Below are 18046 nucleotides of genomic sequence, written 5' to 3' on the forward strand. Positions count from 1 at the left end.
GGCTGCAGTTCACAGGCAGCCGCGCGCCCTCCGTCCCTGGGTGATATTTACCGCCCTTTAATGACGGCAGGGTAATCACCTTAATGAAAAACTCCCTCGGGGCTCAGGGCAGCCAGACTGCGATGAGGAAACCGGGAGGCATTTCGGAGCCGCTGGTGACTCACTCTGAGTATGCCACAAGCAGGCCTGCCATTGGGCACCAAGGACTCCCGGGTCCCCTTCCCCTGCTCCGCCCACCACTCCAGGGCCGCCTCTGGGCTCAACCTGGGCCTGGGCTGGCTCTCGTGGGCCAGGCCACCAGCACACCGGATGGGCCTTGGCCAGGCCAGAGGCTGAGACTTCTTTCTCTGCCCCTTGTGGATGCCCAGTGCCCCCTCTTCATTCATGATCTCAGCTCCTGAGCTGCCTGGGATTGGGAGGGGGACACCCCGCAATGTGCTCAAGGCACCCCGGAAGATTCTGGGCTCCTCTCCTGGGCTTTGGATCCACTCTCCTAGCCAGTTTCACTGCCAGTGCCTCAGTTTCCCGGACTGAGTAGCAGCAGCTCCAGATTCTCCACACCACCCCCCACCCTGCCCCCGGGTGGCTGGAGTATTAATTACAGTTTGTTCCTCACTTTGAAGATGAAAAATGCCAAGGATCATTACCACTCAATTAACGGGGCTATTACCACTTGAGTTTATGTATGATTAATCCTACCCTGCCCCCAGCCTGGGACCCATGTTGCCTTGGACTCCCCAGGCTCCTTCTTCCTCCTGGTTTCACACCTGGGGTTAGCCCCCTTTCCTATTGCTGCTAATACCATCACGAATGGGGCCTGAAAGAGTGTCTGGCACATTCATTCTTCAACAAATATGTATGGAGCACCCCCATAAGCCCGCTTCTCGCTGGCCATATGGCAGTGAGGTTACGGAACTTTCTGGAGCTTACATTCTAGTAGTTGCTGAATGTCTCATGGGATCTAGCAGATCCCGGCTCAGTACTGTCTCCCTTCTCTCCCTCCGGGGTTCCTCACTCACCTACACAAGAAACCATAATCAGACCTAGGCTAGGCACTCTGAGAAGTTCTGGAAGGATAATGCTAATGGTTTCTAGTTCCAGAGATGAAAAATATAAAGTTGAGTGAAAATGGGGGGGGGATCATAGCTCTTGGCACAGAATCCCCCTCCCCTTTTCGCCCCTCCTGTCTGCTCCCCTCCTCACTATGGGTCTCAGCACCCCCGCACCCCCACCCCACATCAGGCCTTCCCCTCTTCCTGGACAAATCTCTCCTGCCAGGCCACAGAGGTCCTTCTGCCTCTGAACCCCCTGTCTGTGCTCCTTTGAGACACTTAGCATGTCTTGTGCATGATGGCTCCTAACAGCCTCCTTCCTCATTCCCTAGAAGCCGCTATGCTCCCTAAAAAACAGCAGGAGCCCAGGCTCAAGTTTGCTTCCCTCCAAAAACAGTACACAGGAAGGGCTTCCTAGATGTTTGCCTCATTGAAGCAAGAGAGCTAAGTCCGAGACCTAGGAGCTCCCCTGACAAAATGGAATTTTGCTGGACAAGAGGTACTCTGTCCTGGACGGGGGTGGGAGGGGGTTCAGGTGGGAAGGTTTGAGTGGATCAGGCTGTTCCTCAAATAGACCAGGTTTCAGAATCACCAAGGTGGGCCCCTGAATTGGGGCTTGTATGGCGCCCCCACCGGGGCAGGCCTGGGAGACAGAGGAGTAAGATTCGGTCCCTGCCATCTCTTGTCTTCCGGTAACTTTCTGAGTCATCTTGGTGCAAATAATTCTGAACAGCCCAAATAATGCTATAGTGGCAGAGAGAGAGAGAGAAATCACGCCCCTTATCCTTTGCCCATCGGCCCCAAGCCCTGTCAGGGAAACTCACGCCATCAGTCAAGCTGATGGGCAGACTTCCAGTGGGCTCCACTTGGCCAGTATTGTTCCCCTCGCCCTCAAAGTGACAGGAAAGGTCCTGGGGGCAGCATCAGTCCTTTGCCCCAGTGTTGTAAAAAGAGTTTCATTTCCTAGGATAGCTACGGCATGACAGAGGTCAGGAAGATCTGCCTAAGCCGTCTTGGTGAAAGAGGGTGATAACACAACTGAGGAGCTCAAACTCTGGGCCCAGAAAAGTCATTCACTGCTTTTTCCCAGACCCCAGAGTTTTGACTGCCCAGAAATGCCAAAAAGAACGCAAGTCTGTCTCCAACTCCTCACCTTGATGGAGGAGGCAAAGGGCCCCCTTGTTTAAGGCTGGAGAGGGTCCTGAGCCAAGGACCTGGTAAGGGGGAGAGGATCTCAACCCCAGCTCTCTGGTTTCCCGAGGCATATCTTACAGGGCTGGGAGGAGAGGAACATCCCAGCCTCTGGAATCCAGCACCTGCCCCCTGGGTAAAGCCTGCAGCCCAGCAAGAAAGTGGAAGAGAACCTGTTCTTCATTGCTCTCCCTCTGTTTCTCTCTCTCTCTCTTTGCTCCCCCTGACTGCCTCCCCCACTGTCCCCATACACTCACACATTTTCTGGTTCATTTCAGATGACAACGTTCCTCTTTTCAAAAAGCCCCATCCCCCAAGAGTCCTTTCTACAGAGATACCATCCCTCCCAGTTGAGAAGGGGACTGTCCCACAGCGGCCCCCAGGGGCAATGACAGGCCTTCTGAGCACATGACTCCACTTACCTTCCATGAAGCCCTAAGCCACCACAGCGAAGTTCCCATCCTCACGCCCTGACCCATGCTTCATCCTCCACAGGGATCCTGAACCAAGCCTTATAGAACTCCAAACTCGATTAGGAACACTAACGTGTCTCCTCCCAACCTTTTGTACAGTGGAATCCTAAAACAGTGGATTAACAGGACTGGGAAGACTTTAGGGGTGGGTTGTCTGGTCCACTTCCTACAAGAAGCCCAGGAACAAGAGAGCCTGGCTCAAAGTCACATAGGTAATTCACGGCAGAATCCAGAACTCCTGTTTCCACCTTCCACTTAACCATCCAGCAAACTCTTCTAAGTCTCGCCTTCTGCATGAGACCTGCCTTCCCTACCCCCACCCCCAGCCCTGCCCTAGACGCTAGTCCACTCCACCCCTGTGGCTGCTACTCGCTGCCTTGGACTGATGTCTAAGAAGGGGGTTCCAGGACCAACCAGGGGCTCCTTCCCAGCAAATTTACTTTGAAACAAGACTTTCTCCCTTTTGGTCACAAGACTTACCCCCAAATTCCTGGAAGTGTGATCAAAAACCATCCTGATTCAACATAATTATAAGGAGTTACTTCGAAATGGGGCACAGGCAGGTGTTCAAAATGGAAGCGCTGGACTGACGTGGAGAGGCCCCTGTGGCCTGAGACAACTTCGGGTCACAGGATGTGGGCAGAGAGGGGCACAGTGGCCATTCCACCTCCTGAGAGCCCTTCGGAAAGCCTGCTCACCCACACCCAACCTCCCTGAGTGTTTAGCCCCAGACTCTCCCCTGGGCAGGGGCTCCTCCCCTACCCCATGCTGGGTCCAAGTTGGTGCAGGGAGGCAATTTTCCAATGAACCTTTCTTCTACCCATCACCTTCTCCACAAGTTGTATACCTACCCATCCTTTTACCCACCTCTGCCATCTCATTTCTTTCTCTGACAGGCATGATGGGGACAAACGCTGGGATGAAGAGCGGTAGGTAGCTTGGAGTCACAAGGCCCTGAGTTCAAATCTCAGCTCAGCCACTTCTTGGCCCAATATCTTCCAATGAACAACTTGGACTCTATTTTTATTTTTTAAGGCCGAATATTAAGGGGGCAGCCCTAAAAGTGTTTTCACTGGATTGCTGTAAAGAATGAAGACAATGAATTATGTCCACAGGGCTCCCATGGCCCCAACTTCTGTGGCTTCAAAAGGAGCACACCCTCAAAAGTCTTCATGGCTGTGTACAGTATTTGCCCTCCAAAAGCTTCCAGGCAAAACTCACCTAGCCTCAGCTGGCTGTCATGATCAAACAAATAGGAATGACCTCAAGAATACCCAGCTGGCCAGGCAGAGTCCACCAGTGACCTGTCTCCTGTGCACATCCTGGGGGGCACCCCAAAATGGAAAGCAATGGGGTCAGTCCAGAGCAATCCCGCCAGAGTGGGCCCTGTACACAGGTGTCTGGAATGATGTGAGGAACCCCAGACACTCTGTAGTAGGCCAGACATCCGCTGCTTGTCACTGGGCCTGCTACCGACAGTCAAACCTCAGTCCTCCAGCATTGAGTGGCTACCATCTCCAGGATCATGCAAAGCAAAGGGCTTCATTCCTTTGGGTTTTTTCTTACCCTTCTTAAGCATTTTCTTTTAAAATGCAAATGGCCTCTGGGAAGAGCAATGCAATAATTGCTAACACCCCAGATTGGATTAATTGGCGGTGGGGGGAGGGTCTGTTCTTGTAAGACTGCTGAGGACTGGGTATCTGTAGCAAAAAGGGGAGCTCAAGTTCAGAGGTGACTGCAGAACTAAGGACCAAGACAGAGCAACAACCTGGCCTTTTTCGGGGGTGAATTCCTAGGGCCACATTGACTCCTCCCTTTATCCTTCCACCAAGACAAGCATCCCAGTGGCCCCCATAAACAGCAGCAGTCCCCAGAATGCAGCTGGCAAGGAGAGCCGCGTTCCGTGGGAGAGAGCAGCCAGGGGCTGGGCGGCCTTGGCCCCAGCGCAGAGGGGCTGGGCCTGCCTTTCACCATCTCCAGGCTGAGGACGCCCTGAACCAGTGCCTACTCGCTCCCCAACAAGTCCGGGGCTTGGAGTTCAGGTAATTAGGCCCTTGGCATTCTCACCTGAGACCGCCAATAAAACGGAGACAATCACCCTCAGCCCCTGTTCAGGAGGGAGAGGGGAAAGAAGGGGGGAGGGAAGAAGGAAAGCTTTTTTTCTATGCTGAATTCAAGGCTTGGCAACCAGACAGGAGATTATTAGTCTATAAGCAACCATTCCAAACACCCAATACCCACTTCAAACCCAGGGCTGTCCCTGCCTCATGTCACCCCCAGCTACCCAGGGCTGGTGCTCCCACAGAGTGAAGACCTTTCTTTAACCATCTCTCAGTGCCCAGCAGGTACCTGGCATGCAAACCAGACTTTCTTTTTCCCCTAAATAATAAACTTGCGTGCTTCTTGTGTGTGATCACACGGATGTGGGATACCTGGCCCTTTTTAATCCCTTGGTCACTTATGCTCACAATAAGATGCATGGTAGATGGGGGAGAATATATATACCGATAGTAGTTGCCATTTATGGAATGCTTGCCAGGGGGCTAGCTTAAGTATGAGGATTATGTCATTTAAAGTTTCCTAAGCCATAAGTACTATTATTACCCCAATTTACAAACAAGGAAACTGAGGCTAAGAAAGAAATTCTGAAATTTGCCCCAGGTCACACCGAAGTTTTAATGAATACTTATTTAATTGAACTGATGGTTCCCATTCTTTGTCAAGAACTAGTAGGAAGAAGTGGGGGGAGGGGATCTGCCCCCAAAGACTCCTATCCGAGCTCACCAACAGGTAAGCAGAAGGTGGAGCAGGGGGACAAGCTCTGCTCCTCCCTCCTCTCCTTTCTTGAGTGCAACAGGTGCAGCTAGCCTGAAAATGTTTTGGGGCCATCTCTCCAGTGGCTCACTCCTCCACAGTCTCTGGGGTCCTGGAAGCTCTCAAGGATCCCGAATTTTCCCCCTGCCTCTGTTTTCTCTAACGTGGGCCGCTATCGGCCACAACTAGGGTTTCCAGCTCCTCGACTCTCCTCTCCTGGGGAGAGGTCTGGCCGAATAGGGAGGGGGTGCATCGCGGCAGCATCCTCAGGAGTGGAGGTGGACCGCCCGCAGGTCTCCCGCCGCCTTCCCACCACCCCCGCAGGTTGAGCTGTGCCTCGCGCAGGGAAACAAGGGCAGTGCAGTCAATACGGTGGCCTGCAGCTGGCCCAAGGCCGCGGCCCCGGCGGCGTCTGCTGGCCCCTGTCAGGAACCCGCGGAGACCCCTGCCACCTCCCGGTGCCCGCGCAGCAGGAAGCGCCGCCGAGGGGCCAGGTGCAGGCGACACTCGCCAGTCACCGCCACTCGCCGCTTCTCCCTTGCCGCCAGGCTCTGCGGCCAGAGGCCGGAGCCGCCGGCTCATTTTTCACGCCCCCCAGACCGCCTCTCTAGGTGACGCTAGAGTCTGTGCGGTTCCTTTAAAGGCTGCGGGTTCCGTTCTTCTTTCCTTTTCCACTGGATGCCAAAATATGCAAATCCGGGGACCGGAATCAGCAGCCAAATCGAGGAGAAGGGGCGCGGCCGGCGCGTCACCGGATCCGCTCCTTGTATGGCTCTTCCCGGCTTGGCCCGCCGCCCCGCGACCCTCCCTGCAGCCGCTAGGGCCCTTCCCCCGCCCCGCCGGGCTCACACTGCCGCCCACGCCCCCGGGCCGGCCGCTCGCCCCCCTAGGGAGGGAGCCGGGGGCGGGAGGCGCTGCATGCCCTGATTCCGGCCGGAGCCGGGGACCGCCGCAGAGCGCTCCCTCCCCGCGCCGCGCAGGCGGAGGAGAGCCCGGGGGCGCAGCGCCTCCCCTGTATAGGTGTGGGGAGACTGGCGCGAGCGGCGGCCGGGGTGGGGTGGGGTGAGGGGGCTCGCGGGCGGTGGGAATCCCTCCTTTCCCAAGAACCAGAGAAGATCCGGGGGAGGCCGGGCCCTCCCTCCCCCGGTTCTCCGCCGAGCCGAGGGGAGGGGAGCGAGGTTGTCATCCACCCCCACCACGATAAGCAGCTCGGGAGTTCCTCCCACACGTCCCCGGCCCGCGTGGCCCTCCCACAGAGTGAGGCCCGGGGATCCTCTCTTCCTCCTTGTCAACACTCCCACTCCCCCTGAGAAATGCACGTTCCCCCAACCCCGACTCCCCAGCGCGCGGGGGGGGGGGCGGTTGGAGGGGAGGAAGGAGGGGATGCGGGATTCACCGCGCCCACACGGCCACCGAGGAGGGAATCCTCCCACGCCAAGCCGGTGCCGGTGTGATTCGGGGTCGCTCCCCCACGCTCCCTTTCTCTCCTCCCGCTCTCCCGGGGCCCGGCCGCGCGCGCTCCCGGAGCAGGCCTCGGGGAACGTAGCAGCCGCCCCCGGGATCTGCTGCCGCTCCGGGAGGTGACAGCGTTCCGGTCTGCAAACAGGAGGCCCTTGACTGCAGGGCGCCGGCAGGCAGCGATGGGGACAGCCCTGTGGAAGGCGAGGGGGAGGGCAGAGACTAGAGGAGGTGGCTCAGAGACTGTGGGTTCGGCTTGCTCCTGCTGCAACTCAGTGGCGGGCCCTTCGCAGGCAGCAACAAACAGCGACAGCGCCTGGGCCTGCCGGGCCCTCCTGCCATCCCGTGGCCAAAGGGGTGCTTTGGAACCGTTAGGGAATCATCAGGGATTTGGTGCACATGTTTCCTATCCCCTCAACTTCATTCCTACTTCTTTGCCACCCAAACCGCACACCCCCAACCCCAAAAGCGCGGGGCTCTAGCCTCCGAGGCAGCCACGCTTTAGCCACCAAGGTCTCCAGCCGCTGCGCTCGGCGGGGAGTCAGCGCAGGGTCAGGGCCCCAGGGAGCGGCAGGGGTGTGGGCGGAGAATCGGAGCGAGAGCCGCCAGAAAGTGGTGGGGATACTGGATCTGCGACCCCTGGCCCGCTGGAATCCTCCTCGAAGGGACGCGCTCCCAGTCCGTCAGTCTCAGGCAGGGTCCTAGATGCGAGAGGAGCGGCGGGAGCGGGGTCGGAGCGCACATCTTCCGGGCTTCCCAGAAGTTCCTAGGCTGCAAAGGGACCTCACCGGGTGGTTCCAATTCCCTTTCTCCCTGCTCGGGTGTTGGAGGCCACTTGCAAACAACTCAGCCCCCTCCCCCGCGGTACAAGCGCGCTCCCAGAGTGCAGACCTCCTATAAACACACAGGCAGTTACTGCTTTTTCAACTCCGCGCCGAGCGCTTTACTCTTTGCGATCCGATGCTTCCCTCTTTCCTCTCTCGTCTCGAATTTTCCTTCATTCTTCTATTTTATTTTTCTCTTTCTCTCATTTTCTTAAGGTGCGCGAGCGTTGCGGGCGCCGCATGTTGGCTGCGGCCCGCTTCCTGCTTTCTAATGTTCCATTGTGAGGAGCTTCCATTGTGACGTCGCGCCCCTTCGGCTGGGCTTTGTCTGTCCATATATGGGCAGCTACGTCACGGAGCTTTCCCGGGGCTCAGATAAATAGGCTGGTGGAGTTCCCTGGCTGGGAGCTTTTGGGCAGCAGTGAGCTTGCTAGGAAGCGGCGGGGCTGGTGGTGGTGGTAGCAGCGGCAGCAGCAGCGGCAGAGGCGGCGGCGGCGGCAGTGGCGGCGGTGGCGGTGGCGGCTCGGGGGGGCGGGGGGGCCGCCGGCGCGCATCTGTTTGTGAGATCAATACTGAGGCCGCATCCAACCCCCTCGGGCCGAGATTCCCCCAGCCCAGGCCGCCCCCCCACCCCCCGCACACGCCCCCCCCCAGCCTCTTACGGCACCAGCTGAGGCACCCAAGAGGATTACCCCCTTTTGCCCTATCTCCCACCCACCCCAAAAAGAGAAGATCCCCTCCCCTGGCCCACCCCTTCCCCTCTTCCCTCCCCCTCCCCCCGAACTTTCCCTCTCGCATGCTTTTCCCCTGCACCACGGATCGCCTCTCGGATGCCGCTTGCCTGGAAGCTGCGTTAGGAGCGAGCGGCAGCGGTGGCGGCGGTGGCGGCGGCGGCAGCTCGGGAGTGCTATGACCGGCAAACTCGCCGAGAAGCTGCCGGTGACCATGAGCAGTTTGCTAAACCAACTGCCTGACAATCTGTACCCCGAGGAGATCCCCAGCGCGCTCAACCTCTTCTCTGGCAGCAGCGACTCGGTAGCCCATTATAATCAGATGGCTACAGGTAAGGGCGGCGGGGAGGCGGCGAGGCAGCGAGGAAGGAGAGGGGAAGAGAGGAAGAGGAGGAGGGAACGAGCTGGCGATCTATGGATGGATGGATGGATGGATAGATGGGTGGATGGATGGATGGATGGATGGATGGAGAGGTGGGGGGCGCGCTGGGGATTTTCCGGGGGGCGAGTTGCTTTTCCCACCCACTCCTCCCGCCCTCCCCGATCGGGAAGGCTCGGTTGGCGACGCCACGGTAGAGGCTTCGGTTCTCCCGGGTGGGGGCAGCCGCCGACCAGAGGGAGGTAGGTGCGAGCGGCTCTGGGGTTCTCCACTTAGGGGGCGCGATCGCCAGGCTGCGCGCAAGGCGTGGTGCTGTCGCCCCCTTTCCCGGGAGGAGCCCAGCGTCCCTTTCACCCGCGCTCTCCCCCCTTACTCCCTCAGCCTCCCACCCGGGATGGAGCCATGTGCGGCGTGGAGTCCCCGCGGTGGGAGAGGTACTGCGACGCTGCCTTTCCGGGGCGTTCAGCAAAGCCGTGGGGGTGTGGGGACGGCGGGGAGAGGGAGGGGGGTCGACCCGCGCGGGGGCCATCACGGGGGGCGATCCCCCAGCCACGGGGCTTGGGAAGAGCGGCCACTCCCGCCATGGAAACGCGGGCCGGTTTTCGGCCGCCCTCCACCCTCGCTAGCTGAGGCTGGGCTTTCCCCCCTGCAGCAAGAGCGGAAAGCTCCTCCAGGCCTGGCGAAGGCTGGGGCACGGGAAGGCGGCGGGAGAGCTCCCTTTGCGGGCAGAACCCCTCTACGTGCCGAGGACAAAGCGTCGAAGCGCTCCGGGTCGGCGACCCGGGCGTGGTGCGCACTGGGGGCTTCGTCGGGGCAAGGAAAGGCGCGGCGTCCCGGCGCGGACAGGGCTAGGGGAAGAGGCCGAGTTCCGTGCGCTAGAGAGCGAGAGCCCGGCGCGCTCCGGGTCTCAAACTACCTGTAGCTGCAGCTACCTGCCCGCCCCACCTCGGAAACAACAACAATGCTTCTCGCGTGCGCGCGTGTGTGTGTGTGCGCGTGTGATACGTGAGTGTGTGCGCGGCGTGTGTGGTGTGTGTGTGCAGCCGCCACTCCACACCCCGATCCGTAGTATTTTGCTGTATCCAGGTTGCGCCCGGGAGCGCGGCACCGCCCGCTTTGCGCTCGGGCGCAGCTTTCCTCCTACCCCGCGCTCTCTTCGCTCCACCCGGCCGCACCCTCCACACCTGGGCGAGGACCTGGGCGCCCCGGCCCGGGAGCCGTCTCGGCTTCACTCACCCCTCCCCTCTCTTCCCCGCTCTCCGCAGAGAATGTGATGGACATCGGTCTGACCAACGAGAAGCCCAACCCGGAACTCTCTTATTCGGGATCCTTCCAGCCAGCCCCGGGCAACAAGACCGTGACCTACTTGGGAAAGTTCGCCTTCGACTCCCCTTCCAACTGGTGTCAGGACAACATCATTAGCCTCATGAGCGCCGGCATCTTGGGGGTGCCCCCTGCCTCAGGGGCACTCAGCACGCAGACCTCCACGGCCAGCATGGTGCAGCCGCCGCAGGGCGACGTGGAGGCCATGTACCCGGCGCTGCCCCCCTATTCTAACTGCAGTGATCTCTACTCGGAGCCTGTGTCTTTCCACGACCCCCAAGGCAACCCCGGGCTCGCCTATTCCCCCCAGGATTACCAATCGGCCAAGCCGGCCTTGGACAGCAATCTCTTCCCCATGATTCCTGACTACAACCTATACCACCACCCCAACGACATGGGCTCCATTCCGGAGCACAAGCCCTTCCAGGGCATGGACCCCATCCGGGTCAACCCGCCCCCCATTACCCCCCTGGAGACCATCAAGGCGTTCAAAGACAAGCAGATCCACCCGGGCTTTGGCAGCCTGCCCCAGCCGCCGCTCACGCTCAAGCCCATCCGGCCCCGCAAGTATCCCAACCGACCCAGCAAGACCCCGCTCCACGAGCGGCCCCACGCGTGCCCGGCGGAGGGCTGCGACCGCCGTTTCAGTCGCTCGGACGAGCTGACCCGGCACCTGCGCATCCACACGGGCCACAAGCCCTTCCAGTGCCGGATCTGCATGCGGAGCTTCAGTCGCAGCGACCACCTTACCACTCACATCCGCACGCATACGGGCGAGAAGCCCTTTGCCTGCGAGTTCTGCGGGCGCAAGTTTGCGCGCAGCGACGAGCGCAAGCGCCACGCCAAGATCCACCTCAAGCAAAAGGAGAAGAAGGCGGAGAAGGGGGGTGCGCCCTCTGCGTCCTCGGCGCCCCCAGTGTCCCTGGCCCCTGTGGTCACCACCTGCGCCTGAGGCTCGGGCCCCCAGATCCCCACTTTTCCCCTGCAGTGTCTCCCAGCTGCTCGCCTGAAAGCAGCGGGGAAAGCTAGCCACGGAGGCGCAGGGGCCGCGCCCTGGCCTCTCCATGGACGTAAGGTCCCTTGTTCCCCTTCGATGTCCCCCGTTTCCACCCTTTCACACCGGCCAACGGTCGGGGGCCAGGGCAGGAGGCGCCCTCCCTTCGCTGCCCCCCCCTTAACCAAGGCGTGGGGGCGGAAAGGTGGCGTCTAGCCCGCTTTGTTCAGTGCGGATCGTCTTGATCCAGGGGCCGCTGGGCCGCGCCAAGGACCTGCGGGGGACTGAAGGCGGGGCCCGCCCAAGCCTCGCCCGACCCAAGCACCTCACGGTTCCCCCCACGTCTCCCTCGGTTCCCCCTCGAAGACCCGAGAGGGGGAGGGGGTAAGGAGCGCACCAAAGCGCAGAGCTTGCCGCCCGCCGCACGCACGCGCGCCTGCGTGCGGGGATGCGCCGCGCGAGTGTGCGTGCTCGCGTGAGTGTTATGTGTGTGGGAGTGTGGGTGTGCGCGCGCGCGCACGCGTGTGTGTGCGTGTGTGTGTATGTGTGTGTGAGACTCTTGAGCTGAACTGGGCTGTGTCCACCCCAAACTCTTCCCTACATCGGGTCCCCAGGCCGCTGGGGGAATGTCCCAGGTTGGGGGCCTGCACGTGGCCGGAGGAGACGGTCTTCCATCTGCTCGGAAATCATGTTTCTTACAGAAATGCCTCAGATGCCGCCGTGGGGCTTCTACCGCCGTATAGGGGTGGCCCCTCAGCACCCCTCCTTTTCCGAGCGCTTCCCTCTCAGGCCTCAGGGCAGTTTGATCTGCGGGGAGAAGGAGCAGCCATCACTAAACCTGCCTTGTAACAGATCTATGTCCTCAAGCCCCACTTTCCAAAAGCTGTGTTGCTGAGTTCGCTCCTCTGCCCTTTTTCCCCCTCCTCTCCCTTCTCTCTAAAGCCTTCTCCCATCTCTTTCAAAATCTTCTTCCAGAAAGGCAGGCCTCAACCAGCCACCTCATTTCACCATCTTTCTGTTTTCGCTCACTCATACCCATTTCTCCTTCTCCCCAGTGATGGGAAAGCAGGCTCATTTTTTCGTCCTTTGTCACTGCCCACACAACAGGTAGAATTCAAAGCTGTGTATATGGTGTGTGTGTGTGTGTGTGTGTGTGTGTGCATGTGTGTGTATACACACATGTACATACATACATACATATACATATATATATATAACACACAACATGTACTCTCAGCAAAATAAAATCTCCAAGGCACTTGGTGATCCAGTGCAGCGCACTGGAGTAAAGAGAATTTGTAGGTATATAAGCTTTAAATGATTTATTTTTTATGAAAAATTTAACCGATGAGATTGTATCTACATAGATGTGTGTGTGTGTATATACACATATATATGTATGTACGTGTACGTGCATATACACACATACACACATCTCTGTCCAAATTTTCCTTAAAGATAGGGGTATTTTTGCATTCATCCCTGTTGCTGAAATGAGGCATTATCTTTTCCGCACCCAGCTCTCACTTTCTCCCCGCCCTACCTCACCTCTTCTCAGGCACCCCCCCCCCTCCCTAGCACTTCCTCCCCCCACACACAGGGGTGACTCTTTTGAAATGGAGTAGTAGGGAAGGTTGCTCTCTGACACAGCTTCCAGCAGTCTTGACTGAATGTACTGTTCCCTCTTAGCGTTATTTCTCCTGCGGTCACTAAGCTGCCCAGAGAGAAGGAACAAAGGTCTGGAGTTTACAGAATGTCTGTTTTTAAAGTCACTTTATGCGTTTCCCACTTTTTTTTTTTTTTTTAAGAAAAAAAGCACCGGGGGTTTTTGTTTGTTTGTTTTTTTGTTCTTTGGGTTTGTTTTTTGTTTCCTTTGGTGGTGGATAAATAATACTAAAGAGTCTAGTGAAAGGGGAAAAAAATCAAAGAGCAGGGGGATTGTGAGTTTCCAGGTACTTGGACTTTTTTGTAGAAGGAGAGAGAAGAGGATGAAGTTTGCCAGGAGGGCCCATATTTTTTCAGCTGAAGGGTAAAATCTTTCTTTGCAGAGACAGTATTTTGCTGAATACTTTTTATAATGTGATGATTATTAAAAACAAAAATTTTGGTCACTTCAAAGCTGGAAGGAGGAATCAAATATCCTTTAATATTTTTTCCTTGCTCCTTCTGGTTTATGCATGTCACTGCATGATAATCTGAGTTTTCCTTTGTTTTAATAAAACTGTTCTCAGACATTTAAGCTTAAACTAAGAGAAAAATAACTTTGTTGCCAAAAGGTTGTGCTATCCAGATTTTTTTATATGTCTGCATGTTTTAAAAAAACAACAAAAGAAAATGCACTCTAACTTATGTGAACTGAGAGAAAAAAATCAGGTTTTAAACAGGAAAACCTATGGGGAATGATATTTTTTGAAAGACTTTTGTATAAAGTTGAGTACTTAGAAAAAGACAAACCAGATGTAATATATTTTGTGGATGTTTTTATTTCTTGGATTTATAGTACCTTATACTAAGGTTAAAAAAATATGCTTGATATTGTGAAAAGGTGAAATTCTTCACCAACATTTCATTTGCTCCTTTGTCACATTGTTATGCCAATATAATATAGTTAATGAAAACAGCATTTTTAAAAACCGAAATATTGAAATGGTGTAATGTTGTACCATTTGCACTGTGAGCAAATGCTAATACAGTAAAGATATTGTGTTTGCTGACAATCAGCCGGCCTATTAATCTCCTTATTTTATTTCTTGTTTTCATAGTATAAAGTTTTGGTTTGGCCTGTTTTTTTGTCTTGTTTTGTTTTTGGCTGAGGGTTGGTTTGATAGGTTCTTGTACCAGGCTTTGTTGCTCTTGCTCTGAAAACTCAATGTGAGACCTGGAATTTGGCATCATGAGAAGCTGGTCAGAATTTGGCGCGGGTTCTGCTGTTTCAAACCCAGTGTCGAGTGTTTACAGTGGTTCTGAGAGAAAAGGATTTTTCCTCCACGCTGCTGGGAGTCTCAGACTGCCAGAGAGATGAGGCGGGCAGATGAGATAAACCCGTGGGAATCGGAACTGGTGACTGGAAGCTTCTAGAACCCTTCTCATTGGTTTCTAATGGCTATTGAGGGTAGAGACGTGGGGATCTTCTAGTGGCTAAACTATAGCTCTGGTGCTAACAAGGAGCACCAGAGCAGGACCCTGTGGAATCCCTAGAGCCACATTGAGTAGTGCTCTTGCTACAGCTTTTGAAGCCTGAAAAACAGGTGGAGACTTGAGAGAGGGTTCTTCACGGTTGGCAAGATAACCAGAAAGATTGGAAGCTCTATTGTGGTCAGATAATTGGGAAAAATCAGATTTAAAAATTATGCAACTTCAGCCCCACTTGGGCAGGACTCTCCAGGCCTCACTATTTGTAGCTGCCTGGGAAAGAGGGTTTTGGCTGAAAAAAAGCAGCTTTTACGAACTCCCCGGGATCCAATGCTTCTGAGATTTGGAGGACATACAAGGAATATTTTATATAGCATTAACCCCTCACATCTTATGACTTCTATCTCCCATAGAGGTGATGCCACCGCCACTCTTTGAGCTTTCTTCCCCCAGAACCTTGCTCTTTCTTGACTGAGTTCATTGGCCAACCCTAGAGCTTTCTCCCTGTTCTCTTAAAGAGATACATACCCACCCACTTTCTTTGTGCGTCCCTGGCTCCACTCTGCTCCCTTCACCTTATTTACAATCCTTTATCTTCCTGCAGCTTGTTCTAGAATGATCCTTGGACAGATCAGTCCTTTTTCTCCCTTTCTTCCTGCCTGCCCTCTAAAACACTCAGTTGGGCTTTTCTGTTATGTATTTTGTGTGTCATCTGCCTCACTGAAGCTTGGGGGCAGGGGCTCGGTGTCTGCGCGCTGCATAGACATAGACGTAGATACAGCAACTGGGGGACCATGTCTTGCCGCCTGAAGCAACCATACAGTGACAGAAATGGAGTACAGCATCCCTGCTCAGAAACTGCTCTTGCTGCCCCTGTCAGGCCCATTGCCCCGAAAAATGTGGGTGGTATTTCGGTTGGCTTCAGTTACTGAGAAGTTGAGGGCAGACCCGAGTGTAGGTGGTGGGCCGTGGCCTTAGAAAAGAATGTTTTTTGAAGTGTGAGATCAATAAAGAGAATGCTGTATGGAATCTTACATTTTCTCACCCACACAATTCTAGGTCACAGGCTGCCATCTTGAATTCCCTTCTTTCACCTCATGACACTTTCGAAATTCCAAACTGCAACTATAGCCACAAGGAAGTATCCTTTTTTTTTAGCAAAGGGAATCCAAGATGGCTGAAAAGCCCTAAAGATTGAGCATATAACCCACCTCTTTGCTAAACTAGATATTTGCTTCCAGATTTCCATGTGTTTTTCAAGGGCATATTTATCAGAGAAGGATAGCGTCACTGGGTGTCTTCATAGTTAGCATCCGGCCCCACCTGCACCTTCTCCAATCAAATCAGGCCCTCAGAGTTATACTTTCGTCAACAGTGTACTATGCTGCATGATTAATAAACTCACTTCCCATTGGTGCATATTACTCAACCCAACCTGGTTCAACCACTGGGTTACTTGACAATATGGCAGCCCGCCTGGCTGGCACCAGCCCTGTGTGGTGTAATCTCTGATTCATACTTTGTAGCTAGATAAGGCTGTCCCAGATAGCATCATACCAGCAACCCAACCTGCCTGGGTTTTGTAAGTATGGGGAGAGGAAACTCAACCTTCACACTTAGGGATGAAGTGGAGAGATGGTAGAGGAAAGGGCTGGATAGAGCTATCAGGAGAAGGAAGCAATGGAAGCTTGGCCGGGAGGAAAATCAGGCATAGAAATATGGAAGGGGCTTAACTATGTCCAAAGTAAGCTATAAGGTGTTTAGGGTGAATGAAAGGATTTCTCTCTATCTTCCTCTCTCTCTCTCTCTCGTCTTGGGAGTGGCTTTACCGGAGGTGATGACTCTTTGCAAAATTGGACTCCATGAACTAGGGCTGGGTACAATGGAGGAGATACTTCATGAGAAGCGGGGGCAAGGAGTGGCTTATTTTCTAATGGTGGGGGTAGTAGTGATGTAAGTGTGGGTCTACATATTCTTCTCAACTATATAAAAAGGAATAGCAAGGTAGATCCCGACGATAGCAAGGTAACGGCTAATGGCCAGTGGCTATGGATCCCCTTTTACTAATCCAGAACTTGCCTGCCATAGATGAGGGGTTGTGGGCTACATTTTCCTGGCCTCAGTTGGTTGGCCCTCCTGGTGCCGTGGAATAATAAGCCTGAGGAAAGTACAAGGCCTCTGCGTGTCCCAGAGACCAGAAGTCATACTAGCAAATTCTTAACAACTGGGGGGAAATGGCTTTCTAAAAGGTGCCATGTGGTTTTCAAAAGAGGTCATAATCCTTAATCTATCCCAAGTGGTTCTTTTTAGAAAACCCACTCTTGATATGGATGGGAATGAGGTTTCCAGAGGAATAAAAAAGATCTAAGGGACTCTTGGAGCCCCTTGGCCACCCCAGTCCCCGGGACAAGGCTGCAAGCAGTCAGGCCCCTGTCAGTCATCCACAGTGGCCGGGGACATGTCTGGCCTGGTCAGCCTCTCCCAAAATCCCAGCTCTGGAAACTTCACCCCTGTTTTTGCTTGAAGGTTCACTTCTATCCCATCTCTCATATTTTCAACAATTGGTCATTTTCAAGGAACAGAGGTCATGTTCATAAGTAGCTGACTTGTCCATGACGGGGGAAGGAAGGGACCAGACCCTGACTCACTTGCCTAGGATCCTGATTCCCCATTCTCGTCATGGTTGCCTTGTCTGGCATTTGAAATTGGGACAGTCCCTGCCTCCACCTCTGCTGGCCACCAGGAGCCCAGTGCTCCTCAGCCCTCTGACCTGGGCGTGAGAACAGTATTTTTTCCCTTCTGGCAAACACGCAGATGGCTGGAAGAAAGGTTTCTGAGGAATCTTACAAAGGAGCTGAAGCACACAGAACATGGCCAAAAGCTGCAAACAAGAATGAGAGAACCCAAGCTTCTAGATGGTACTGGCTGCTCACTAGGAAGGCTCTCATGTTGAGGCTGAGTGGGAGTTTGGCCGCCGTGTGGTTTCTTTAATGTTGCCTCGCCTGCTTCTTGGCCTCGTCTCCAGGAAGGCCCTTGCACGTCCTCTTAGGACGAAGATGTGGGGCTTCACCAGGTTACTGATATCTTCCTCTCCTCTCAAGGTCCCAGGACAGGGGACAAAGAAGTTGCTCTCCTGGACCTCAGGAAGCCCACCCAGCGCCTACAGCCTCTCCTTCACCGATTCCTGGGAGCCTCTGTGATTCCACAACCCTCCCATCCTCTCACTGCCCAGCTGTGTTCTCTGGGCCCTGCTCATTTTGCTTGGAACACAAATGCAAGTCCTTCGTGCTGGCTCTCCCAGTGAGGCCTGCCCAGGGCCGACAGCCATCTTTACCTCAGGCCTTCACAGTGGCATCATGGCCCACACAGAAACAGACTGCTCTGTTCTGAACTGGCCGACAGCTGACTTGAGTCCCTGTTTGAGTTCCCCACTGAGTTCCTAGTTATAGTCTTAGGAATGCTTCTACCTCTTGGTTCCCAGGGGGAAAAAGAGATGTCAGACGCCACTGAGGCTGGGGACACCCCAACCCTCCAGAGGGGAAGTTACCTTTGTCTCTACACCTGTCTTGTTTGGGGTGGCTGCCACCCCCACCAAGAATCAGGTCCCTGTCTCCAGCACAGAGAGAGAGAGAGACATTAGTGACCAGAACAGACTGGGGCCTCCAGGCACGTTGG

The 18046-nt window shown here is 55.1% G+C and overlaps 1 protein-coding gene across 5 annotated transcripts; it reads left to right on the forward strand.

Annotated features, from left to right (window-relative positions):
- Positions 1 to 8448: 8448 nt before the first annotated feature.
- EGR3 (early growth response 3) lies at positions 8449 to 14154 on the forward strand. Of its 5 annotated transcripts, none has more exons than XM_032855826.1 (3): positions 8812 to 8875; positions 9304 to 9356; positions 10188 to 14154. In XM_032855826.1, exons 2-3 carry the CDS (start codon positions 9317 to 9319, stop codon positions 11195 to 11197), a joined length of 1050 nt encoding a protein of 349 aa, XP_032711717.1. In that variant the 5' UTR covers positions 8812 to 8875; positions 9304 to 9316; the 3' UTR covers positions 11198 to 14154. The 5 variants fall into 5 exon arrangements, with proteins under 5 accessions (XP_032711716.1, XP_032711718.1, XP_032711717.1 ...); XM_032855828.1 differs by lacking the exon at positions 8812 to 8875 and adding an exon at positions 9020 to 9164; XM_032855825.1 differs by lacking the exon at positions 9304 to 9356 and having other exon boundaries at positions 8449 to 8875.
- Positions 14155 to 18046: the final 3892 nt, after the last annotated feature.

This window comes from Lontra canadensis, unplaced genomic scaffold (assembly GCF_010015895.1).
Source record: "Lontra canadensis isolate GAN:19392208 unplaced genomic scaffold, GSC_riverotter_1.0 scaffold10, whole genome shotgun sequence".
Taxonomy (NCBI): Eukaryota; Metazoa; Chordata; class Mammalia; order Carnivora; family Mustelidae; genus Lontra; species Lontra canadensis.